General features: G+C 51.0%; 1 protein-coding gene across 2 annotated transcripts in view; it reads left to right on the top strand.

Annotated features, from left to right (window-relative positions):
* Nucleotides 1-26465, top strand: part of BCOR (BCL6 corepressor) — a 57994-nt gene that overhangs the window by 11377 nt on the left and 20152 nt on the right. The window contains exons 2-8 of one of the 2 annotated variants that reach the window (XM_082279279.1): nucleotides 7432-7561; nucleotides 9059-9137; nucleotides 10063-12891; nucleotides 13586-13639; nucleotides 14093-14276; nucleotides 22237-22518; nucleotides 22916-23269. In XM_082279279.1, the coding sequence (XP_082135405.1) occupies nucleotides 7476-7561; nucleotides 9059-9137; nucleotides 10063-12891; nucleotides 13586-13639; nucleotides 14093-14276; nucleotides 22237-22518; nucleotides 22916-23269 (3868 nt within the window). In that variant the 5' untranslated portion in view covers nucleotides 7432-7475. The remainder of the gene's footprint in view (nucleotides 1-7431; nucleotides 7562-9058; nucleotides 9138-10062; nucleotides 12892-13585; nucleotides 13640-14092; nucleotides 14277-22236; nucleotides 22519-22915; nucleotides 23270-26465) is intronic. The other variant, XM_082279278.1, reaches the window with a different exon arrangement.

Raw genomic sequence — 26465 nt, 5'->3', positions numbered from 1 at the left:
TGAGTCGGGCGGTGTTTGGCGCTGGCTCTGCCCACCCTGGACAGGCGTTTCCTCTAAAGGTCTGGAGAAAGGTGGTGGATGCGAGGTCGGGACACGTTGCGGAGACGTTTAGTCGAGGTGCTCGTAATGCAGCTTTCGTAACTGAGGGCTCGCCAGCGCTTTCCAGAAGTGCTCGGGAAAGCGTTTCCCATTAAGGAGAAATGTTAGCGCCATAAACCCGACATAAACTTTGGGGCGAGGCTAATTTTTATGCATTGTTCAGTAGAAACCGAGCTGTTTATTTGTTTGTTGTTGGGAGGAGGAGGAGGGAATTTAAAAACAAAAACAAACAAAAAAAACGGAACAAACCCCCCCAACTTGCCAAGCACTTTTTCTTGCATGCGGTCGCCGAAGGTCCCCGTGCCCCGGCCCTGGCCCTCGCGTGGCTGTGCAGACAAAGCCCTGCGGGGAGCGAGAGGCTTCCAGGCCGGCTGCGCTAGGTAAAACGAGAGACGGAGGCACCTAAGTTTAATATTTGCCTGTTGTGCGCGGCCATTTGCTGCATGAGGCGCGGAGCCGCCGTCCCCCGGCGGGGCTGCGAGGCTGGCGCTGGGGGAGGGAGGGAGGGGGTGTTGGGGGAGCGGATGGAGCCGCTCCCTACCCTTCAGCCCCGCGAAGCTGTTGCTCCGTAAATGAGGGAACCACAGGCCCTGTCAGCCGTAGTTATGCAAAATGAAGTCGTCCGTGATCAATATCTCCCAACGTCCCCGACGGATGCGTGGGGGGGCCGCCCCCGCCCAGCGTGCCGCGGCGGCTCCGCGCCGGGGAGCGGTGTGCGGGGTGGCCGGAGGGAAACCAAGGGCGTACGTCCTATTAATCACTCCACCCCCCTGGGGTGCGGCGGGGGCTGGGGGAAGGAAACGGGGGCCGTGCTCCGGTATTTCTGCAAGGATAACGTTGCGGAAGTGAGCGCAGGCCTTCGCCCAACTCTGGCATGAGCGCTGGGACTTCTGTATTCAGTGGGGGGTTCTCCCCCACCCTGCCTCATAAGTTTCCCGAGCTATTGGGGGCAGGGGAGGACTCGCTGGAGCCCGGCTAATGACGAGCCCGTGGCGCTGCGCTCTCCCAGCTTCCCGCGGACGAACAATGGGGGACGAGCGGGGGGAAGGGGTTGGCTTGGTGGTATTTTTCTGTTTTTTTCCCTTTCTTCCCCCCCCCCTTTTTTTTTTTTCTTTCTATTCCCCTCTAGGGAAGCAAAAGCCATATGGAATAAAGGCAACAATGAAGGGCTCCCGGGATGCCGAGTGCGCGGCGGGTTAATGGGGTGGGGGGGGCGGGGGGGGGGGCGCAGGCCTGCGCTTTTCCTTCCCCGCGCCGGGAATGCGGCCTTAAATTACCTGAAATGCACATTTCTGCCTGGCCCGCGGTGCGTGGGTGTGTGTGCTTGCGTGTGTGTGTCCCTCTCCCACTGCTGCCGCTGCTCCGCCTGCGCAGCGCGGGCTCGGTCGCTGCCTGTTGTCTCTGGCAGCGGCAGCGGAAACCTCGCTCCCGTGCGCGCGCGCGTGTCTGTGTGTGTTTAAAATGGCGCGGACGGCCTGGCTAGGGAGATGCCACGGCGGATGGGCGACGGGACGGAGCCCGGGCTCTCTCCGGGGGGCCCCGTCTGCGCGGGAGCCCGCGGGTTCCTGCGGCTGAGCCCGTTTGTGGCTCCCTCCTCCGCCACCGCCTCCTCCAGTAGCCTTGTTTCCCGGCACGGCCGGAGCGGCGGCAGGAATCCCCCGGCCCCCCCGGAGCGCGTATCCCGCCCGCCCGCCACCGCGGCGAGCGCCTGGGGGACAGAGGCATCGCCCGCGCCGAGGGGGGGAGAGGGGGCCCCGGGGGCGGGCGCCGTAGCGGTGGTGCGGGGCTGCCAGTGCGGCGGACGAGGTCGGTGTTTCCCGCGAATCTCTGGGAAATCCTTCATGCGGTGATGCCTCAAAGTTGGGTACCAGCCACCTCAGCTCCCCCCCCCGCTGTGTGTGTGGGAGCCTTTGCAGCCTCTCTGTCGCACCCCCACGATGTGGTTTAACCGGAGGGAGAGGGAGGAAGGGAATGTGAGTCCCCCCGCCATGTGAATGTCCCGTAGCCTTCAGGTATGGGCATCGCGGTGTGCGGAGGCATCCTTGGCCCCCTGAGGCAGCCTTGACCCCGAGGAGCGTGTGCCTGGGGGTCTGGGTCTTCCCCCGAGGCTGCGAGGCAGGCGGTGCCGTGCGGGCTCTAGGGAGAGGCAGCCAGGATTATTTGAAGGATCGCCAGCCATTTTAACTTTCCCTCATTGGCCTCCTCCCCCGCCCCCTTCCCCAGTTCCTAGGCTTATCATTAATTGAAAACTTTTTTTTCCTCCCCCTTTTTGGCTGCCGCCGGCAGCTGAGAGCGATGCAATGATTCGCCTCGCAGCATATGGGAAGGGGAACGCGCCGCTGCCGCTACGGCGCAGCGCCTGTCTGTGCAGGGTCCAAGGCTTGACAGGCGGCGCGGGGGGGCGCGGGGGCCGCCGCTCCCTCGGGTCTCCTGTGCCGGAGGGGCCGCCCCCGCCAGAGCCCCGCTGCACCGGGGGTGTCTCCGTGGGGCCGGAGCCGGGCGCAGAGCGGCGGGCAGCCCGGCGTGGCGGTGCCCGGGCAGGGGAGGATGCCCCGCTGGCGCTGCTGCGGGCGTTGGCGCTGCCTCGGCGGCCCCGGGTGCCCCCGGTCGGCTCCTCCGCGCCGTGTTTACACGGCAGAAAGTCCCGGTCGCTGTTCGACACGTGACGGTGTGGGAGCCACGGGAGGGGGGAACACGGGGGGACACGGGAACGATGAGGGGGTGGCTGCGGCAAAAGCCTTAAAATAGTCGCCGACCCCCTTGTGCTGCCTGCACGCTGCCTAAACCGAGATGCACTACTGTCGTGCATGACTCAATATGTATTTTAAATCGGTTTAGCGATCTCGCTGGCGCATTGTGCTTAGCTTTATGGTTAAATGAAATGCCACACGTCCCGGGTAAAGGTCAAACTTCTTCTCTAATCCGCGGATCCGTGCGGCGGCTACTTAGTCTGCAGCTTCCTCCTCTGGTTTACAAAACGTGTCACTAGCGGTGATGTCGTGTGGAGATTGCAAAAAATAACCCACAGTATATCTTATTTTTTTTATATATATATATATATATACGCACACACATATATATATATAAAAAGCGCAGCCAACCCTGTTCTTTAAACACTTGTCTAATATTAGATCGCTGGCTGCTGCCAGAGCTTTATACGGCGCATTGTAAACGGTGCAGCAATACGGTGTCTCTGAAGTCTCCTTTCTAGCCGTGGCACAGATCGTTGTTTCGTAAGTCGTAAATATGTAAGTCGGAGGTACAAGATAAACGAGGTACCTAAACACATTCATAAGCATCAGCCCGTATTTAAGCTTATAAATACCGTGTGAGCGCTGCCCTTTAAATCAAGCTCCAGATGAACGGGGCTGAGGGTTAATCGAAGTAGATCGCTACGAGTCCCCGACTGCTTTTCACTTCTTTCTTAGGGATTTTCACAAATCTAGAAATGATCCTTCCAGTGGCCTGGAACCGGGTGTCGACGGGGCGGGGGGGGGGGGGAGTGAGGGTGTGGGTGTGTGAGATGTGGGGGAGGGATCAGAGGCCGGTAATTTATCGCATCGCTTTTAATATCCGAAAGGCCGGGTTGTTTGCCGAAGCTCCCGGCGCTCTGTTGGTGCCATCGGCTCTCGCAGAGGTTTTTTTTATACCCCGCGTAGCCCTCCCCGCCGGCTGCCGCTGCGCTGCTGCTGCCGGCTCCGTGGCTTGTGCAGTGGAAACTGGCGGGCTGCCAGGCGGAGCTCGGAGGTGGAAAAGAGTAAAGGCGCCAAAAGGGAACTCGTGCGCCGCTGCAATTCTCCTCCCGACCCGCTTCCTGGCTCGCTGCAGCCACCGGCCCCGCCGGGCTTCCTCCAACCCACCTCCCCCCCCCGCCCCTCGCTGCGACTTTCACCTCGCAAACACGCCGCCGGGCACCCCGGGGTCATGGGGGTGGAGGGGGAGGGGGGAAGAGGAGGCTGCCCTGTCCCGGTTGGCGATGCCATCCCCACTTCTTTCCCCCGGAGGCACGGAGAAGTGGAGTCTTCCTCCTCCTCCTTTCTCCCCCTCCCCGCGGGCATCGGGTTTTTCTCGTTTCCACGCCAGGAGCGTGTTAACAAAACTTTGCTGCTGCTGGCGTCAATGGCTGCCAAAAGTCTGTTGACGTTGCGAGGGAGACCCAAACGTTTCCCTTTTTAATCAGCTGCCCGAGCAGTGCGGTGTGTGCCTGTGCCTGCCTCTGCGGCGCGGGGCCGGCGGGGCGCGGGCAGCGCGGGAGGTGAGTGGGTGTTCCCGGCGCGGCTCGGCTCGGCACGCCGAGGCCCCGCTCGGCACCACGCCGGGAGGCAGGTTAGTGCTTGCAGGCGCTTTTCACAACTGGTTTCACACGGCGGCATCGCTGCGGAACCGCGTGTGCGTTGCGCGTCTCACTCTCTCCCCCCCCCCCTCCCCGCGCCTCCCTCCCTCTCTTCCTCCCTCCCTCCCTCCTCCGTGCATCACCGTCTATATTTAGCCGCAAATGGCTTTATCGGCCAGACACCTCCCGGAGGAAATGCCGTGCGCGCTCCGGCTGCCGAGCCCCGCTCCGCGCCCCGCCGCGCAGCGCAGCGGGGGCGGCCGGGGGGGCTGCGGCGCCCTGGGGCGCGCTGACGGTGGCCCGGTGGGTGACAGGAGGAGGGAGGGAGAGACGTGTCCTCGGTTTCCTCCGTGCGCTGGGGCGCTCAGCCCGCCGTCGGGGTTGCATAACGGGACCGGCTGCGCCCACCCCCGCGGAAGCTGGGTATAAATAGGTGCAGTGCCCCCCACGCCCCCGCCACTGTCCCTCCCGTCCCCGCAGCGCACAGCGCTTGTGGCACTGCCGGCGTTTGGCCGAGCCTCTGGAGTCTCCTGCGAGCCGGCATCCCCGACAGGCAGCTGTTTGTGGGGAGAGAGAGAGGAGGGGGAGGGACAGGGTGTGCGAAGAGTTAAAAGTCTGCTGCTTGTTGCAATGAAATTATGGCTGGCAGTGGCGCCGCTGCTCGTTCAGCAGACCTCCACTTCTAAACAGTTCACAAGAAGTTCATCAGGGCGGCGATGATTATAACCGCACACACGCGCGGACCCGGGGCGCGCAGCGACAAGGGGTGGCTTTGGGGCGGGGGCTGGCAGCCGTCGGGGGCGCGGGCTCTGACCTGCCCAGTGGCCCCGGGACGTCCCACCACCTCCCTGCATTCGGGCGGGCTTTGCCTTTGCTCGGGTGGTGGTGGCTGTGGGACATGGGGCCTCCTGATTACTGCTTTGACTGGGGAAGCTCTCGCTCCCCCCACGCAACTTCAGCATTTCGCTATCTACACGTGTCAGGGGATTGATGGGCTCTAGTTCAGGCACCTCGCCTTATCTTAATGATACATTTCCACCGAGGAAACCGGGCGGGCACAGGCAGCCCCTCTTGAGGAGCCATGGCCCCAAAGGAAAGCGGGGCACAGGGAGCGGGGCCGTGCGCTGTCGAGGCCCTTCTGCGAGCCGATGTCTGTCCCCTACAGATGAGGCAGCACACGGGGTGGCTACTAACCTTACGTAAAACCCTAAATCACTCTCTCCATGCTGCTGCTGCCTCTATTGAAAACATTACGAGCGGCGCATCTGGAAACCAGTAAATCTGTCCAGAAAACGTCTTTCCAGTGAAATAACTCCTTTTGAATGATAGCGCGGTAACTAACCTCCGCGGATTTTTGTTTCCTCGCGGCGATTTGTGCGGACTTCATTAGGAAAAGCTAACCGTTGTGGAGAAAGGAGGGTCAACATGCCGTTTCATTAATATACATTTGTTCCAGACGTGGAGTTTTGCACAAAAGGCCTCTCTGAGGGGAGAAAAAAGTGTTGGGGAACAAGGCTTTCCTGCCGTTTCAGTTCTTAAACCTCTCTGAACGTGTGTGAAGTATTGTGTTAAAGGCCCAATCTGGGCTTCTTCCCCATTAAATGCCAAAGTGATCATTTGCATATTTTGTAGCCTGACAAAGGAAATGAGTTTGCTGGGGAAGCATGGATGCTTTGGGAGACGTTAGGCATTAAACTCCCAGTGGTCAATCGCCCGTTACTGGCTTGTGTGTGTGTGTAAAAGGAGTATCATGCCTCCTGCTTAAAGGCTTCTATTTTTGTGAGAGAGGAAGAGCTGAGGGATATCCTGTGCATTAAAGGCTCCCCCTACTTATTAACCCAGCATTTAGCAGCAGGATGCAGGCTGAAGCTCAGTCAAAAGAAACGACTCAACCTCCGAAGAGCAATTAAAATCTTGCACTGGAATAAATCATGCGCCGCGATAATCCTGTTAATAAAACGCAGCTTGTCCTGACACTTCGCTCATGCAGCAAACTAGAATTTAATGCGAGCGGAGGTGGCGTTAGGCAAGGTAGAGGGGAGGAAAAGTCTTTCCCTCTCTGCCGCTGGACGTGAAAATGTGGTTACCTTTCACCTGCCTCTCCGGCTGCACATGGCGCCGATCCTCTTGGACTGCTAATACTTCTCCAGTGAGCCCGCTAATGATTTCTTTCCCTGGAGTGAGCAGGCATCATTGAATTACTGAAAGCACTCGCAGCAGCAGCAGCAGTAGCAGCAGCAGCAGTAGCAGCAGCAGCAGCAGCAGCAGCAGCAGCAGCAGCAGCTCCGATGCAGAAGCCACCAGGGCTCCGTGCTTAATCAAATCAAGGGGTGGGGAGCTCGCCAACCCACTTACTATTTTTAACCCCTTTCTCCAAGTTAGTCATGTGCAGACGCTAAAAGGGAGGTTTTTATTTAGATGCCTTCTGTAGCAGTGTCTCTTCAGTTTTAAGTCCTCGTGTAAAAGCCTTATCAGCAATCAGCGTAGCTAATAACACGCGGTATGTGGTTGTTCTTGCCATGCTCTCCTGCTCCTGTGTGTTCCTAGTGCAGGACTTCTGTGAGCGCCTGTGGGTTGTTTGAATGTTCCCCCAGGCTCATGGGGTCTCCCTCCTTGGTTCAGTCTATGTGAGATGAAGATTTGGGGGCTGGTGTGTACTTGGCCAGCTGAGTCATTTCTTGTGGAAATGAAATGCTGTGGAGAAACTTTTATTTGTCGATAGTCTGGAATGATTCTTAATTTTCTGGATGTGCGCTGGGGAAAAGATCCATCTCCTCTGACCTATAAATGCCCTCAATTTGCTCCTTTATTGCCGGGTATCTCCCTTAGCGGTTAACGTAAGCAGCTCACTCCCCGCACCAATCCTGCATTCATTATTAATCACCCAGAGGGAGGCTGGCTGCTCCGCTGTGATGTTTGCACTTCCTCCTAGACAAATCTGCTCAACTTTTTTTTTTTCTTCCTTTTTTCTTTTTCCTTCTTTTTTTTTTTTTTAATAGAATATAAAACCGTGAAGAAAAGCGTTGATTTTTAAGAAGACGTCATGCTTTCTGCAACTCCCCTGTATGGCAACGTTCATAGCTGGATGAGCAATGAAAGGGTCCGCATGTGTGGAATTAATGAAGACAGGTAAATATTTAAGCTTCTGGCAGGTTAAACCGCACTGTAATTCTGCAGAGCGAGGTCTTGGAGTTTGCTCGCTTCCCTAACACTGGAGCAGAAAGCTGCCACCTTGCATCGAGATCAGCCCAGCTTGGAGGGAGGGCAAAGGGAGAGAGTCAAGATGTGCCTGAGAGCAGTAGAGCAGATGCTGATTTACTACTGAACAGGCAACCTGGGTCAGTGAAGTAGGGATGCCCCCAAAGCAGCCTTCGAATGTGCTTTTACACTTAACTTATTGTTTTGCATTTGTGAAGGGGAATTAAACCAAATAGTGCACATGTTCTTGTCGTGACTCTGCAGCAGAGGGGCTTGTGCCTGCAACTTGGTGTTCCCTTCCTTTGGACCAACAGCTTGTCATGTGAGATAGGATCAGTAGTGCCTGTCTTCCACAAGTGAATTTCTCCTCCTCCCCACCTTTTTTCCTGCTGAATATAATTCAATTGATGATCAAAATTACAGTCTTCAATGGGGTGACACAGGCACTGGCAGGTGTCCCCTTACCTTAAATCCCAGCATTTTAAGAAGCAAAATGATGCTGGACAGAAGCTGCAGATATGCCTCCAGTTCTCTGTGCCAGTTTTGTGTGGTTTTAGTGCTTTTCTGTCTTCTCATTCCCTGTTCTCACTGTTGTGTGAAAAGCCTCCAAAAAGCTGGTGGAAGTTTTTGGTCTTTGCAGGGAATACTATTTGCAAACATAAGCTGAAAGAAAACAACCAAGCATCTCACTTTCTCATCGAGCTTTCTCACCCCCTCTCCCCACTTTCCTCCCAGTTGTTTAGGGATAATAACTGTATATGCTACTTGCAGGGAAGGTGCATCTTTTAAAAACAAATGGATTAAAATCGCATTTCTGCTTTATGGTGCTGATGTGCCTTTAAGCACTTTCATTGAAAGGAGTTCTTTTGGGTAATGCTGAAACTTTCCTTCTGCTGCATGTCAGCGATTTTTATCCCTGGGATTTGGAATTCGGCACTAAGGTATATTCTTTATTGGTGATTTCTGTGATAACAAGTCCCAGTGCTGCAACACTGGTATGGCACAGATGTGCAGCTCTCTCTTTAGCATGGAAGAGCTGATGTTCGTATGATATTAGCGTGTGTGTTTTGATTTTATCCTCAGCAGTGTTTATGGATGGTATATGAACAGAGTGTGTTTAAAATGGGGTATTCTCACCCTGGAAAAAGGAAAGGGCAAGGAGCAAAAGAGAAGACCTTGACAAAAACTGCTTGCTTTGGAGGAGGCTGCTCTGAGATGTGCTTGGTGTGTTCTCGTCAAACCCCTTTATGCTTATTTTCAAACGGTTCTTGCTTTTCAAAGTAGTCGCCATGTATGGGTACGGAGAAGGATAAATATGTTATCTCATGGGACTTCTCTTGGGGAATCAAAATACGGAGGTGATATGATACCATACTGATCCAAGATGCACAGGATGTTTTCAAATAGTAAGCTTCTGTTTTTCAATAGGAAAATTCCCGTTAATGATGGTGATGCACCGAAAAGCAGACTGGAGTTGAGGGAGGAAAATCACCTGAATCACAGTGTGGTAAGAAGTTAAAAGCTTCGTGCTGCAGATGAATCCGTGCCTGTCCTCCCCACCGCGACTCCTGCCCTTGGCTGTTGTTACGCGATCCATTTGGAGAAATGATTAAAACACCTTCCTGTTGCAGCCCTAGTGGGCTTGGGCACATGCACGTTGTTTCTGTGAAACAGTGAAGTTGGGGCTTTGTTTATTTATCTCGTTAATCTCTTGATGCTTTGTGATGTGTGTTGTTGTATGATGTCAGATTCTTAATTTTGCTGTTCCGAATAATGCCATGCGGAATACCAGCATGTGTAACAAAAATAGTTCACATAAGCATTAAGAACATCAATGTTCCAGCAAAGTTGGTGAGGCTTTTCCGTTCTTTGAAACTACATGGGGAGCAGCAGGTGGGAAAGAAATTCGATGGCAGACCTTTCTTCATGCTGCATCCTCAGATGTCTTGCCCCATGGATCGTGTGGCGGTGGCAAGCCCCAGAGCAGAGCTGCAGTTGAGGGAGAGGTCCTGGAGGAGGAGGATGAGGATGAGGAGGAGAGGCCCTTCATCCTTCTCTTTCTGGTCTCTATGCCACAACCCACATCCTCTTGCTCTGGCAAGGCTGGGGCTGAAGAGCCAGTGGTTGCACAGGAGCGGTGCCACTGAGCATCGTCTCTGGGCCACTCCGGCTGCTTGGGTCCTCACGCCTTTGTTCCTGGCTGTTTGAATTTTGGATTTGGGGAGATTGGTGTTGATGTTTGTGGTGTTATACATATTGCTCCGTAGGTTCCTGTTCTCCCATTTTCCAGTGTAATCAGCCTCTGTACGTTTTCACCAAAACAGCATGTTTGCATTGTTACTGTTTCTCTTCCAAAATGCTGATCTATCTGTAGCCTCAATGGTAGTCATGTTAGTGAGATGTGAAAGTAACATGCTTCTTGTTCTGTAAAGGTGGATGCGACTACAGCACATCGCATTGACAGTCTTGCAGCTCTGAGTATGGACAGGTCTGGACTCATGCGGGAAGGACTCAGAGTCCCCAGCAGCATTGTCTATTCCAGCTTGTGCGGACTTGGCTCGGAAAAATCACGGGATGCTACGGGTTCGATAGCCAGCCTGGGATATACTCCTGAAAGAAATCCAGAGATACAGTTTAAGTCTAATCCCCCCGAAGCGGTGGAAAGCGCAGCTGTCTCTGGAAAAGCCCCGAACGGCTTCAGCGCTATATACAAAGCGCCACCTGGAATACAAAAAAACTCTGTCCCAACAGGGGAGACACTGGGTTTGGACCGAGCTGCAGGTGACAGGCAGAGTCCCCTTGGTGTCAATGGTGCTAGTTACCTAAGGCTCCCCTGGGTAAACCCCTACATGGAGGGCGCAACGCCCACCATATACCCTTTCCTTGACTCACCAAATAAGTATTCGTTGAACATGTACAAGGCATTGCTACCTCAGCAGTCCACCTACAGCTTACCGCAGCACCTGGCTTACTCGCCCGTATGTACAAACGGTGAACGTTTTTTATACCTGCCTCCCTCCCACTACGTTGCCCCTCACATCCCTTCGTCGCTGGCATCACCCATGAGGCTCTCGACTGCTTCAGCTTCACCAGCAATCCCACCTTTGGTGCACTGTCCAGATAAGAGCTTATCGTGGAAGATGGGGGTGAGCCCAGGCAACCCTGTCGACACGCATGCCTACCCCCACATCCAGAGCAGCAAGCAGCCCCGGGTCCCCACCGCCAAGCCAGCCCCTGCCAACTTGCCTGCAGATCCCGCACTCCTGCTGCCGCACTCGCCCCGGCCATCCCCTCGCCTCCCCCTGCCCACCCAGGTCGGGGATGCCTATGCCGATTTCCACAAACATTTCCCCAGGATCACCACCTCTCCCTCCTCTGCTGTTACGCTCCCAAAGCCCTATGTGAACATCGGCAGTGAATTTCCACCTGCTCGCCTCTCCAACGGGAAGCTTCCCAAAGGCAGTGATGCTGGGGAGGCACCCCTGCCATCTGCCCCCCATACACGGAAGGCTGGCCATGACCGGAAAGACAGCAGGTCTCCCCCACTCCTGGAAAAGCAGACCCCGACCAAAGACGTCACCGACAAACCGCTGGACTTGTCGGCAAAAGTGGTTGATGCAGAAACTGCTGGCAAGTCAGACCATGGTAAGAAAATTATGCCAACGGTGCTGGTGCATGGAAGGGCAGGAGGGGGGACGCACTTGCCAGGCAGTGACATCGTTCAGAAAGAAACCATTTCTCCCGGGAACAGCTGCCCCATCTACAGGCCTGAAATTATCAGCACGGCACCATCCTCCTGGATCGTTCCTGGTCCCAGCCCCAGTGAGGAGGCTGGGAAAAATGTCCAACTGAAAAACAAGGCACTGGACTGGGTTATGCCACAGCCGCGGAGTTCCTCCTGCCCCAGGATGGGTGGCACGGAGGCAGTGGTCGGCAGCGTTTCGGGGGCGGTGTCAGCGGGGGGGCGGCCAGCATCAGCGTCACCAGCTCCCAATGCCAACGTGGATTGCGCCAAGACGGCCCGGAGCTCTGCGGAGAGCACCGCCTCGGTTATACAGCACGTCGGGCAGCCCGTCGCCACTCCTGCGAAACACAGCACTAAGGTGGCCAAATCCTGTGGTCAGGAAGCCAACTTCAAGGCGACTGAGACTGCCCTGGCCTCCAGCCCCATCTTCCTGCCACCCAACGAGGCGTTTCGCTCCCCACCTCTGCCCTACCCCAGGAGTTACCTCCCATACCCAGTGCCGGAGGGGATTGCCATCAGCCCTCTCACCCTCCATGGGAAAGGACATGTCTACCCACACCCTGTCTTGCTGCCCAATGGCAGCCTCTACCCCACCCACCTGGCTCCCAAACCTGGCCTCCCTTACAGCCTGCCAGCTGGAAGGGGGGAGTTCATGACCTACCAGGATGCACTGGGAGTGGGGATGGTGCACCCCATGCTGTTGCAGCATTCTGCTTTGGAGATCAACAAGGAGGAGAAGACAGAACGGAGGTCACGGTCTCACGAGAGAGTCCGCTATGAGGACCCTGCTCTGCGGGGCCGGTTGCCAGAGCTCCTGGAGAGTGGTGGGAAGATGCATTTCGAAATGCCCAGTGACAAGAGCGTGAAATTGCACCAGAGCTCTGGCCATAGCAAAAACTCTGCAAAAAGCGACAAACACCTCTTCCCGGATCTTCTGCGAGACGAGCAAGAGGCTAAGAGTGAAGCAAACACAGCGAAAGCCAGCTTTGCTACAGAAGGCAGTAATCAGACTAATGACCCTACAAAGCACAAGGTAGAGCAGGCGTCGCAGCACAGAGATTTTATTGTAATGAGAGAGGAGTTTGGAAGAAATAATGATGTTCACGAAACCTATAATTTCAAGCAAGCCCAGAGTTCATCAGTGTTCGGCTTAAGGAAAGAAGATTTATCTGTGAGCCAGCCTAAAGAGAGAGTGGCGGTCCAGCCTTCGCCTGTTTTCTTGGAAAGCGTGCACGAGAGCGATACTCCAGCTCTGGCTTTTGGCAAGGTGCAGGAGGACGCAAAGCCGTTCTGCATGGGAACTGCGCCGCCGAGCATTGATGCCAACCAGACCTATACCAAAGATGGAGCCGACGACGCGGAGTCTGCCGATGGCAAAATACTGAAACCCAAGCCGTCGAAGTTGGCCAAGAGGATCGCAAACTCTGCCGGTTATGTAGGTGACCGATTCAAGTGTGTGACGACTGAACTCTACGCTGACTCCAGCCAGCTCAGCCGGGAGCAGCGGGCGTTGCAGGTGAGTCCGCGCGGTCCAACGACCGCCGCGCTTTTTGTCGTTATTTCTCTGTTGCAAGTCACAGTTGAGTTTTTAAAGTTGAGAGAAGCAACACAAGTGGGGAGACCAGAAATTCTTTTTGTTGGGTTGTACTCGCCGGAAATGGTTTTAAATAGCAAAGTAAGTTTGTTAGTGAGAGTGAGGCGATGTAAAGAATAGTACGTGTGGCTTATAGGTATGTATGGGCTAGTGAGCTTTAAAGGGCTTTTACTAAGATCTGATACAAATGTTAATGCACGTCAATGCAATGTTTGTGCAGTTTCGAGGGGAGTCGGACAGGCATGCATGTTACCTTGGCGCTGGCTGTAATTTCTCGGCTGGCCTGTAGTGCCAGCTAGCACAGCGTACCCAGAAGTTGTGATTAGCATGCCAAATGTGCTGTTGGATGGCAAGGAGTCGCAGCCATGCATTAGCGGGTCTCAGGCAACGTTGGTGCCAAGCGAGCGCGTAGGGAAGAGTAGGAGAGGTATTGAGGTTGATGCTAAGGGATGATAGACAGATGCTGTGTAGGAATATTCTTAGGGTGTTTTACTTATAATGAAGGGATGAGTTAAGCCAAATTGTTTTGCATTGTTAAGAAAAGAATTGGTTTATGCTTATAAAAATGGATGAAATTATCTAAATGATCCATTGAGTGCCCATTTTAATTACATAGATGGAAGGATTACAAGAGGACAGTATTTTATGTCTACCTGCTGCTTACTGTGAGGTCAGTTCTTCAAATTTTTATTACTAGACTCTTACATAAACCTTTGAGTTAAATTTCATTTCCAAATACACAAAGGGAAGTTTGTGGGCCATGGTCGTTTTTTATTCATTGTATGGTTTTGTGTTGTTGTTTTTATTTTATTTTACTTTATTTCTTTTTGTTTTTGTCTCTTTTTACCTCCAAAATGGAATGTTTTTGTTTTATATATAATACACATTTATATATAATCTTTTATATATATATACTTATATATGAAAGAATTGTGTGGCTATTTGCTTATAAGATGCTAGAACACTGTTTTACAAGTCAGGTGTGTTAAACTCCTACCCTTAACTATCTATCTGAAACCTTGGTTTTGAGTCAATTTTTTCTTTGGAAATGCTTTCATATAAGGTAAGGTAAATGAAGTAGTTTTTATTGCAAGACTTTTTTTCATATCAATTCTCTTTCTAGCGTGCAATGATGCGCTTCTCAGAGTTGGAGATGAAAGAGAGAGAAGGCCAAACAGCTACCAAAGACTCAGAGGTCTGCAGATTCAGCCAGGCAGACTGGGAAAACTTGAAAGGAAACAGTGAAAAGAAGCCAAAGTCTGTTGCTCTGGAAGATGCCATTGCTGACCAAAATGACAATGACAGATGTAAGCGAATTTAGATGGCTTTCTGAAGCGTGTATGTGTCTCTGTGCCATGGCAGCTTGCAGCAAAGCAAGCAAATCTTCGTGTTCTCACCGTGTTGCTGGTGAAAGTCACTGACCTCATCCTCTGCAGGTGCTGAGTTGCCATGGCTGGTGCCCTCTGTGCTTGTTTTGGGGTTTGCAAGTTTCTGGTTGCCATTGTACCTGCTTTTCAGGAGATAAGTTAACTGCCTGTCACTGAGTTCCTGCCTTAGAGAGATCCACCTTTTGACTGATGGGGTGCTGCATCAGCCAGTGAACGCAAAAGTCCAAGGTTATATTTTAAATACGGAAGGGAGATGGGGGAAGAGAGGAAAGCAAGGAGGAGGTCAGCTTCCTGAAGTTGCAGTAGCACTGAGATATGCCAGTATTGCAGTCTTCAGGCAAAGCAGGGATGGAGGACAGAAGAGTGATGGGAAGTGGGGAAGGATGTGATCTGCCAGGCTGGCATATCCATAAAAGCTGCCAGTAACGACTCCAAATGATAAGAAGCCACTTTGCCAGGGTGACTTCTGCTGCAGTGGCTGGGGAGGTATGTGAGGCACAGGTTCTTGCAGGCAGAGTCTGTGAAATTCCCTGTGGGGCTGTCAGTTCCCTCTAGGCTGTGGCAGGGTGTCAGAGGACTATGGAAAATGCAACATCTTAAAACTAAGATGAACTTTAAAATAAACAAATGGTATTAGGGGATTTTTTTACTGTATGCAAGAAAAGATCACTTCTTTTTTGTTTGTGCTCTTGGTAAGCATATGGCTTCTGTCAGTTTCCACAGGTTTTTTTTGTTTTACCTATGTATTTAAGGAATGGATCAGTTCCTTCTGTTGCTACTTTGTTTTGAACAACTCAGAAAAAAAAACTGTGCTGAAAGCATTGCAAAACAAGAGGAAACGCACTGCAGGCTGCTCCTTGTGTGTGTGTTTGTGCACTGTGTAACTCAGTGGTTAAGTGTGCTCTTCTGTAGGTGGAGATTCATGGGTAGGGCTAGTAGAAAATTTCGTTCAGGCAATTTAATAACTTTGAATTATTGTTCTGGTCTTTGGTTAATGCTTTTGGCAGAGAGCACGCTGGTCAATCGTACTTGCTCAGTTACTCACCTAAATCAAGTTACTTTGGTATTGCTATTGCTGAAATAACAGCCTCAACAAAAATCGGCCTGGCAAAACAGCAAGGGAAAGTTTTAATTGTGGAAGTGGAGAGGGTACCAGGGTGGGGAGAGGCAGGCTGAGGCTCTGGAAGCTGGGCAGCCTTTTCCTTTTCCAGGCTCTGTTGAGGTAGCTGCAGGGAGGAAGGCACAGCTGCCTTTGCAGTCCCCGTGTAAAAGCTGAGAGCTGGGCAGGCTGCCGCCCTTGCTGTCCCCATTGCAGCCTTCCTTGCTCCTCAGAGGACTTGGGATGCCCTGGTGATGTCCTCTGTTAAATTCCACCTTGGTTGTGCTGGAAAGCTAGAAGAGCAGCGGCAGCAGCAGTCCCGCAGCTTATTCTGGCTGCAGAGAGGGCTCAGCAAAGAGGAGGATGATGGGCTGTGGAGCTGAGGGAGGGGCCCAGGGGATTAACAGAGGGAGGGAAGGCAGGCTTGCTCAGGGGCATGGGGCTGCTTGTGGAGGGATGGCAGGGGGCTGTGGAGAGGATGAGTGTTAGAGCATAATTGTATGCTGAAACCCCTCCCCCCATCCTTGCAAAAGGCTGATGATACGGTTTGTCTGTAAACTCACCATTTAGTGAGATCTCTGACACTTGAATCTTCTGGCTAAAATGTGTTTGAGACTGTTAAATAACTGTTGGAAGCAGGGAAAGTATGTTCAGTTCATTCCTTTCCTCTGCTAATTAGCTCTGACTTAACAGGCTATTTCAGACTTTGGCCAAATGTCTAAACTCCTAAAAGCACGGGTGTGTTCTGCTGAGGGAGCTCCTTTTTTTGCCCTTCTGGGCAGCAGCAAGTACTTACCAGTACAGATTCAGGTCTCAGTAAAAGTTTTTTATCGAGGTGGTCCACCTCCTGCCCCTTGGGATAGCAGCTGATAAATCAGGAAGCCGAGTTTCACACCTCTTGAATGCCTCTACTGTGGTGGCTTGGGCTCTCTGTTGGGGCTTAAGCCACCGGCAGCCTTAATGCATCTCTCACTGAGCGACTGGCAAAGGGGTGATGAGCTCTGCCTTGTCTTCCCCTTCGGTGAGAGCCAGGGCTGCTTATCTTTTGCCTTCTCTTTGCCTTCAATTTCTGACCACGCTGTTGGTGCTTTTGGCTTTAAAGCTCCTGAACAGGAACGAGCTGATGGTTTGCAGCCTCGTCTGTTTCCCTTCTGCCTCCTGCAAGCGATCTTGCTGCTTGAAAAGTTGTTTCCCCCTGTTTCATGTTTGTCTGGCGCTAGCTGAAACAGCCATGCCTTTACCTGTGTGAGGAGGGAATTTAGGAGTGAAACCGGTGAGCTGTTCTGCCCCCACCGCCAGCACTTCACCTGCCTGATGTCGGCGGGGAGGAAGGAAACTGCATCCAAAACTGTGATTGTGGCATGGAGCCAACTCCCAGGGCTCCCCCGCTGCCGCCTCGGCACGGTGGCAGCCGTGCTTGGCATGGAGCACCAGAGCTGATCGGGGCCCTGGCAGCTGCCTGCCCCCTTGGCTCCTCTAAACCTACCAGTGCAACAAAGGGCTAAATAGCACAGGCAGGTGATGCTTACAGAGGCATCTGATGGGATGGAAACTGCTCTTTTTTTTAGCTTGTCCTAGGACTTGCTGATTTTCCTAGCTGTACTGCACGTGTATAGACTTTTTTGGAAGCAGATGAAGGCATAATATCTGGTTCCTTAAGTTTTCTTCTGACTTGGCAGTTCATGGCTTTGTTGTACTGGGAGTCTCCTTAAGCTTCATCGAGCTTTCTGGAGAAGGGTAAAAGAGGTGGGCTTTTGTTTTGTTTAGGTTTTTGTTTTGCCTTTTTTTTTTTTTAAAGGCCCAATTTAAGGCAGGTAGCCATGTTAGCTAATTAATGAGCAATTAAAGCCGAGCAGTAAAGTAGAAGTGCTTCAGTTCTCTCCCATCTCGTTTAGGTTTTGCTGGGCATCTGAGACCGGGCATCTGAGAGCAGCCGCAAAGCTGCTTTGTTGCCAAGGTGACTTGTAAATGTTGCTGAGGCAATGCTGCTCCAGTGCATTTTCATAGCACAAACATGATAAATTATGGGATGCATATGTCATGAGTCATAGGATTGTTCAGAGATCAAGTGATTTAAGCTATTGGCATGGACACACGCATCAATACGGGCATGTGATGATCGCATGTTGGTTCGTAACAAAGCTCTTCCAGAGGTTTTGAAAATCATGCTTGAGTGTGAAAGATTGAATAAATTCTACAAGCTGTGAATTTCTTGGTTGGGGAACATGACTTTACCTGTTTATTTAGTTGTTTAGGATGGAAGACACTGCCTGTTTAAACCTTAGCTGAGCACAATTATTACCCCGATATATTAAAAGCCTGCTCTTAAGGCATGAGGTTATGAGGAAGAAGTTAAAGCAGTTTGTAGGTGTGAAGGTAAATGGTGTGATGTGCCAAAACACATTGCACAGTTGATCTTAGCGTTGTAGCGAGGTGCTGGTGTCTCTTTGCATGGTGATCCCCTGCTTTTCTTTTTTCTTGCTGAGCTGTGTGTACACTGGAACAAATGAAAGATGGAGGCAGTAAACATGTCCTTTGCCCTGGTCAGTTATTACCTTCCTGCCACAGGACATAGTGCAAAAAGAAAAAGGGAAAAAGAGTGGTGGTTGCTTGTTTGTGCAGTGTGGTAGGCTTGGGCAGAATGAAACAAAATGCAGAAAGCTCCCAAGCAGAGGTACATGGAGGGAAAAGTGAAATCAGCTGGGTTCCCTCTGCCCCATGGGATACTCAGAATTGAATTCTGAGGATGTCTTACGGAATTTCTTACTGTTGTTGTGATCTCCGTGCTGAATACTGGGTTTTAGCATTTGGATAGTCATTACCGTTCTTGGATGAGTAAAAGGTGCCTTGCATAAGTGAGCGCAATGAGAGGTTGCTCCAGGGAAGAGGAAAGGCAGTTTTTAGCTGCCATGTTATTTGAACAAAAGAATCTGCAGCTGAAACACTAAGATGTGTTTCCTTGTTTGCATCGCATGGGAGGGCCTGGTCTCAAGCAGTTGACGGCAACAGGAAGATGGAAAAATGAAAGAAAGGTTTTTTTGGGTAGTGTGTTTGTGTGTGCGTGTAACTTTCTTGTGAGATTGCAGCCCGTGCACGAAGACAGAAAGCCCTGAGATTGTAGCCCGTGTCTAAGCCCGTCCTTCAGACAGAAACCAGATGCGAAGAAGCATTTTCTTAATTCTTCCTTGTTTCTAGATTGGTAGGACAGTGAGAAATGGTTTGAATTGTTGGTGTTGGTTGTCACAGCTGGTGTGAGACTGGCAAATACTGGAGGCTTGAGGAAGGAACACATTTAAGAGTTTAATCTCCTTACTCATAGAGGTGTGTTGCTATGAGAACTCAGCATTTATCCTGTGTTTCTGGCTACCTCGCCACTGTTTGAATAATGATGATATAAAAACTCCCAAGTATTTTGTTGTTGTTTTCTTCTTCAGGCAGAGAAAAGGATGTTGTAGATACACGGCACGGAAGGGGGGTGGTGGGAACAAAAGCAGATAAATTCTCCTCATCCTTGTTGGGCACGCATGTTATGCTTATGTTGCTGTGCTTCTTGTTGACATTTATATCTTAATTTGGGGAGACATGGCGTCTGATCCCGGTTGCTTGCAAAACAGTTTGAGGACGGAGCGGAATCCGGTGGTAAAATATTAATAGAGCCTGCGTTCCGTGAGGCAGCTGCAGCTGTGCCAGGGGGAAAAGCCTCTGGGCTTGCGACGTGTCCGTGCAGGCTGCGAGGAGAGCCTGACAGCCTGTGGGCTGTGCCGTGTCCCCAGCAGCGACTGACCTTTGTTCTTTCACACTGAAAGCCCAGCTGTGGGAGAGGCGGGAGCGCCGGAGCAGAGAGGCGAGGACGCGTCCCGCGCGGCGCCCTGGCTGCGCCGGGGCTGCGCTCCCGCGTCGATGCAGGGTGGTTACACAACCGGGATTAGTGCGCGGAGATGCCGCTTCCCTAATGGTCTTAGCTGCAGCGAGCAGGACGGATTTCAGAGCCGCGTGTGCAGCGGGCGGTCCTTGAGAGGGATTTCTGGCTCGGCAGCTGCGGAGATGCAGCTCTGGTCCCCTGAGGGTCCCTCTCGAGCGGAGGCCAAGGTGTCACGGAGCTGCTGGCAGCGAGGGCTTTTTGGATGAACCGCAGTTAGGTGTGTGCTGTTCTTCCCAGCATGTGGAGCCCCGGAGGAACGCTGACAGTGACAAGCTGTTAGCAAGGTCTCTTCCCTCTTTATTTTTCAGCACAGTCTGAGCGAGCGGCGCTCGGCATCCCCGTGCCAAGTCCTCTTGCAGATAGAGAAGGAATTAATCTCTGCAGCAGGTCGCTTTCGGTGGTGGCAGGCTGGAATTAGCTTGCTGTTTCCTGCAAGCCATAAAGATTAAGACCATCACCCCCCCCGCCCCCCCGCCACCTCCCTACACCCTGCTACTTCCTCTGACCCTGCAAGAGCTTCTCTGGGAATTGGTCAGGATGTGCCTGTCTTTTCTCAGGCCAGACAGTGTTAGGAGCAGGAAAGCTATCCCAGTGTAGCGACTCTCAGCATGAACCGTGGCCTGTAGCTGTTCGTGCTGCTGGAGATGAGAAGGCTCTAAGACAGCAGGAGCGTGGCTGAGAGTGCCCTTACCTGATCTCTTCAGGGAAACTGACCACAGAAGTATAATGTTTCCTTATGAAAGGAGGAAAATAGCAGATTGCATTAAAAATGTAAAATGAAATCTGATAGACGCATTTATTTCTATAGTGATACTTAAAACGTGACTGGTCCAGCTGCTTTTATGCTGTGTGAAACAGGACTGCTGGTGCTTTTGGTGTGGTTATAGGGTACAGCTGTGGGGCGGTGTCCTCATGCCAGATGTGTGAGCACAGGGTGCTGCCAGATCCATTCTGATCTGGGGGGACGCTGCGATTTAGAGGCACGTCATAGTAAGCTGAGATACCTGTTCTCTGGAACATTTCAGCGTTGTTGGCTGGAAGAAGTGTGACAAAGTGCATTTTAAAGTCTGGGAGGGAGCATGTGTTGGCCAGACGGCCTTGTGGAGAGGAGCATCGCCAAACAGCGGAGCAGCCCAAGCGTCCCGCTCGCCTGCAGAAAATCAGCTTTTGTTTTGATTTTTCTTGGCCCATATCTTGTGCTGTTTTATAAGCAGCCCTGCAGGCAGCTTCCCAAGCAGCGTAAAAATTATGCTGGGGTGTCTTCTGGTGCCCACAAACATCTCCAGAGCCCTTGGTGCTACTTGGAGCCATTTCCAGGTTGTGGTGAAGAGAAATCTCACCAGGGAAGTTTCCCCTTCCCACCGCCCCCAGCCTTCCATTGCTGACAACAGCTATTTCAGGGAAGGTCGAGAAACCAGGAGGGGTTGGCAGAGCTGTAGGATGGTGCAGTCAAGATAAGGTGAGATAGAGTTGGGCTGCATCCAGATGCTGCCAGTGGTGGGTCTTGGAGGGGACAGGAGGGGAGATGGGAGAGGGGAACAGTGTCAGCCCTGAGGAGGGGGAAGAGCAGAAGCTGAAGGCCAGGCTGGACAGGGCAAGAGACTGAGTGAAAGAGAGAGAGGATCCGTGGGAGGGAAGGGCAACAGAGCTGTCAGGAGTCCAGGTAGGAAACCAGCAGATGTGTTTGCAGGAAGGGAAGTGGGAGAAGGAGGAAGGGCAAGAAGGAGGAAAAGGAAAAGGGGCAGAGAGCCGTGGGAAAGTAGGATGGAACATAGAGTTTGCCAAACAGTGGCAGAGGTGTGGAGTATTGGTTGACCAGGAGGGCTAAAACATGTGGGAAACCCAACTTGTTTGTGAGAATTGTAAATGGGAGCTGATTATTTGTGTTGCAGTCTGCACTGCATCTCTGCCTAACCTTGCCTTTGCTAGTTTGGTTGAACCCAAGAAAACATTTTTCAAGATGGTGATTAAGTGTAATTTTAAATCAAGCATCCATTTAAAATTGCATAGGCTGTCTCTGAATTTGGGCAAACAGTATTGGAGGGAAGCTGGAGTTAGTGCAGGCGAGGTGGCATGGGTGTTTTTGTGGCTAATTTGTCAGACTAGTTTCTAGTAAGCTTTTCAGAGCTCACCCTCTTGCTATTGCTGGAAATACTCCTTGAAAAAAAAGTGAGGTCTGTTTTAAAAGGAGGTGACAGAGATCATGTGAGGTACAGTGACTGGTTGGTTACTTGAAGTGAGGAAGCCTTTTTATAACCTTGGATTCAAGTAGTGCTTTTTTGCAAAATATCACAGCTATTCTTAGTGGCATTTCTGTGTCCGTGTGTGCGTGTTCTGTATCCCATTTATATCTCCCGAAGAAGGGATGAATGCTTTTAAGTCAGACTCTGCAATTCGATGGGAGAAGTTAGTGAAAGATTAGGAATTAAGGGAGGACTAATACTTGGTTGTCATCAGAAGGTGTTTTTGAACTGGATTGTTACTTGCCACAGTTTAGGGAGGTGAGGTTGCTTTTTGAAAAGGGTTTGTGCTTTCAGTATCTAAAGATGTTTCTTTATTTTAAAAAGCATATTGTGATGTTTCTATGGATACAAGCATTGTGAATGTTGTGCTTCTTAAATTAATGTAAAAACAACACAAAGTAGTGTGCTTTTGGGGGTTTTGTGTTTAACTGTTGAGAAAACTGCTGGCCAGAGGAGACTTGTTCCCAAGTACAGTTTTGTGTTTATTTGCATGCCTCATGAGCCGTAAGTCATGATGGAGATGACATTGAAGAGATCAGAGAGCAAAGCCTTCTCACAGTGAATTGTGTTGTATTTATTAGGTCTTGTGGTGTTTGTTTTTTTTTTTATTTTTAGGTAACTTTACTAGTACTGAAAACAACCGAGGTCACTTTCTGGAAACTCCAGAGGAAAAAGATCTCTCAAATGAGAAATGTTATTTAGAGAGGCATTCTGTATATGAAAAGGCAGAAGACCAGCCAACAGAAGATATTGGCCAACATTCATGTCCACGTCTGGACAGGAAACGTAAACACTCTGGTGAGAGAGTGCAAAATGATGGCAGCCAAAATGAAAGCTTTGTGGATGAACTGCAGGATGAAGTTATATCAAAAGCAAAAAAGAAGAAGAACTCCAAAGGTAAGACAGCATTTTGCTTTGGTCTCTCTCAAGGAATGTCTTGTGAAGGGAACGTCGCTTTGGCTTAATGTGTTTCCATTTTTGAACTTGCTAGTTACTAATGTGAGCACTGTCATTTCACTTTAAATTATATATATGTATATATATGTATGTATATATATGTGTATATATATATGTATATATAAAAAAACTTGGTATGTAAGGATAAAGCACTAGTCATTGGACACTGTAGCCACAGCAGTGCAAGTTACTGTAGTGCATGTAACCCTTAATGAGCGAACCTTTAAAATGCATAGTGTGGTGCTAAAGCTGAGACTATATGCCCCGAAAGTGAAATGTAGCTTTTGTTTTAAGTTGAGGGGGCTTTTTGATTAATTTTTAGTTATTTTTCCATTAGATGACTGGCCTGAGAGGGAAATGACAAACAATTCCTCTAACCACTTAGAAGAGCCCAATTGTAATGAGGTGACCAACCTGAAGGTGTGCATTGAATTAACAGGGCTCCATCCCAAAAAGCAGCGTCACCTGCAGCATCTTAGGGAACTATGGGAGCAGCAGGTGTCACCAGAGAGATCCCCGTCCGGCAAGTTGGGCCGGCAAAGCAGGAAAGATTTAGCTGAGGCTGTTCAGCCAGAGGCCACTGCAAAGGTCAAAGACTTCACAGAAGAAAGGCACACCAAGAAAAGGTCAGAGGCCAAAAGCAATAGAAGTTGGTCTGAAGAGTCCCTCAAAACAAGTGACAATGAACAAGGTATGCAGAGACTACTAGGGAAACCAGCTGGCTTTAGCATTTACAGTGACGCATGCTGCCACCGATGTTAAGGAATTGTCGAGAGCTTTTTTTCTTTCTTTTTTTTTTTAAATTATATATATTTCTGTAGATGTCCATTTGTATAAGGACTGAAACCTCTTTAAGAATGGCACTGTAGCTGATATTTGTCAGACAAGAAAATGTGTTTGTGTATGTGTGTGTAACTATGTGTTTGTGTGTGTGTGTTTTGGCTTTAAATATTTTCATAGATGATGTGAAGATGAAGTTTATGGCTCTAGAGGAGAGCGGGGTGGGGGTCATAAAACGTGGGCATGCTTTTGGGTGAGACAGGGAGCAAACAGGCTGCTAGTTGGTGTAAGGGTGTTTAACCACACATAGGACTTGAGGGGCTGTGAGCTTCTGAAACAGAGTCAGCACAGCTATAGCAGCTCTTGATCTCGGGAACCCAACACCTCCAGCACCCTCAGCTCTGCTAGCTTTCCCTGCCTTTCCCAGGACATATGCTCAAGAGCAAAGCTCAGCCTCCTCCTGAGAAGGATGCTTTGCTGGTTCGTCCTGAGCATGTCCTGTAAACCCCTGTCACCCTACTTCCCGGCCCCTTGACAGAGATCTTCCAGCAGCTCTCTCCTAAGGGATTGCTTCCTCGAAGCGTATCAGGCATTTCCTTGACTTGTTTCTGGTTTCTTCTTTCCCCCTCACGCCACTTCCTCCTTTCCCCATCCTCCCTCCCATTTCTGTCAATTACCTACCCTGGGGGAGAACCTGTGGATCTCTGCCAAAAAAAATCTGCCAGATTTTCATTGGGATGGACAGGTCACTCTCCTGTCCTCACTGTTCTCAGCCCCTGGGCACATTTTCTTCTCTGACGCTTTTCTCCTTCCCTGCAACATTTTGCTGCTGTAGCTTGGCTGAAGAGCTGATGGGGAATGGAATCACACAGTCCACAGGGTCCTTTTCTTTTCTTTCTCTTCTGTTCTTACCTTTCCAAGCCCTCTGGTTTTTTTTTGAGTAAAGACTATTTCTGGGAGTGAGAGCTCCATGTATGGCATTTGGGCTCCTTCCTCCTTTACAAACCTGGGAGCTTCATCGACTGGGAGATGTTCACATTCCAGCTGGCCTAACCTGTAGTTTAGCTGAGATCCCCTTTAAAGAGAGAAGCATGAGGAGAGTGGATCCTCTTGTCCCGTGCCATGGAGAGGACCGAGTCCAGATCATCCTGTGCCAGTGAGGACTTTCCTTGGTAGTGTCTGTGAAACAGTCACCGGCAAAAATATCAGCTTCCCTTCAGTCCTAAAGCTCCTCATCTGTCCTTCTCCTTGGTAGGACTGTCTGAGGCAGAAACCCCCAAACTTTGATGCTTATTGATGGGGAAGGTTCTCCAAAAGGATTTGTGGAGCAGGAGATCAAAACTTGGTTTAAAAGGAGCCTTGAGTCTTACTTCCTTGCTTTACGTGCTGCCTTGGCGGGCATGGTGTCGGCTCAAACACCCCTGCCCCTCACCTTTGTACTTTCAGAGAGAGATACCTTGTAGAGATTAGAGGGTCACTGACAAGAAGCTGTACTGTGTAAGGATGCTCTCACTTTCCCCTGCAATGCCTCCTGTGGCAGTGATAGACTCATGGCCTTGGGAAAGAAAAAGAGGTGGCTCCCAGTTTATGCACCATTCCCAAAGGCATTTAGGTTCAGTTGCTGCCCTATGGCTATGAAAAAACTCTTAGGTTCGGAAGCTGCTATAAAACCATAAACTTGACTAAATTGCACCTCGCTATTCATTGTTCAAAGACACTGGATATCATCCAGATAATTTTGCTGGTACTTCTCTAGCCCTGTTGAAATGTAAACTTTTTAATCTCCTTAGTTGACTGGGATGAGGACATTGGTGTGACAGAGCATCCTCTGCATGACAGTCTCATGGGGATGGAGACTTCCAGCTTGTCTGTCTTGCTCAGGACCAGTCCTCAAACTTTTCTTAAGCAAGCAGAGACTGTCAATGTGAGAATATACACCATCACTTGCAGCTTTTTTTTTTTTTTTTTTAAATTTGGGGCTGGGAACAGCTGTTCTCTGTGCTCAAGCACTGCCTGCAGTTGTGGTAGTCTCTGCTGCTGGGCAGCTGGTTGTGTCCCGAGGAACAGGCTGTAACAGGACATGAGGGTTGCCTCTGTGCCTCTGAAGCCTTAGTCTAACATTATCAGGATGATTTGCCACCCCTGCCTGCAAATCTCTGGGAATGTGGATGTTTCTGACTTCTGGGCTTGCCACTCCAGTTGTATTTATCCAAAGCAGTGTGGGCAGCAGGTCATGGCAGGTGATTCTGTCTCTCTGCACTGCTCCTGTGAGACCCCACCTGCAGTGCTGTGTCCAGTTTTTGGGTCCCCAGCGTGGGAAGGATGTGGACCTGCTCTGGAGCAAGTCCAGAGGAAGACACGAAGATAATCAGGGGGCTGGATCACCTCTGCTATGAACACAGGCCGACAGGGTTGGGATTGTTCAGCCTGGAGAAGAGAAGGCTCTGGGGAGACCATAGAGCACCTTCCAGTACCTAAAGAGGGCTGTAAGAGAGCTGGAGAGGGACTTTTGACAAGGGCATATAGTGATAGGACAAGTGCTAACGGATTTAAGCTGACAGAGAGTAGGTTTAGATTAGGTTATTAGGAAGGAATTCGTGACTGCGAGAGTGGTGAGGCACTGGAACAGGCTGCACAGGGAAACTGGCTGCCTCATCTCTCATCTCTGGAAGTGTTTAGGGCCAGGTTGGATGGGGCTCTGAGCAGCCTGGTCTAGTGGAAGGTGTCCCTGCCCATGGCAGGGGGGTTAGACCTGGATGATCTTTAAGGGACAATCTCCCTTCCAACCCAAACCATTTTGTGGTTCTGTGATCCTGTTGCAAAGTGACGTTGCCGTGCTGGGTCTCCGGGGTGCAGCAGGTCCATGAACATGGGGATACTGCAGCCTCAGGGCATCACACTGCTTGCCCAGCCCCATGACCAAGGCAGAAGCTACGGTCTCTGTGGGGGTCCCAGCTGGGCAATAACCCTGTGCTGCTGGCAGTGCAGTGCCAGCTCTGCTGATGCTCCCCTGGGCAGCCACAGCCGCTCACCCGGTGCGAGGAGAAAGCTCGAACAGCGCGGAAACAAAAGCCCTGAGGAGAGGAGCCAGGAGGATCTCTCCCACC

This window comes from Coloeus monedula, assembly GCF_965178545.1.
Source record: "Coloeus monedula genome assembly, chromosome: 3".
NCBI classification, from domain to species: Eukaryota; Metazoa; Chordata; class Aves; order Passeriformes; family Corvidae; genus Coloeus; species Coloeus monedula.
This window is presented reverse-complemented; position numbering and strand designations above follow the sequence as displayed.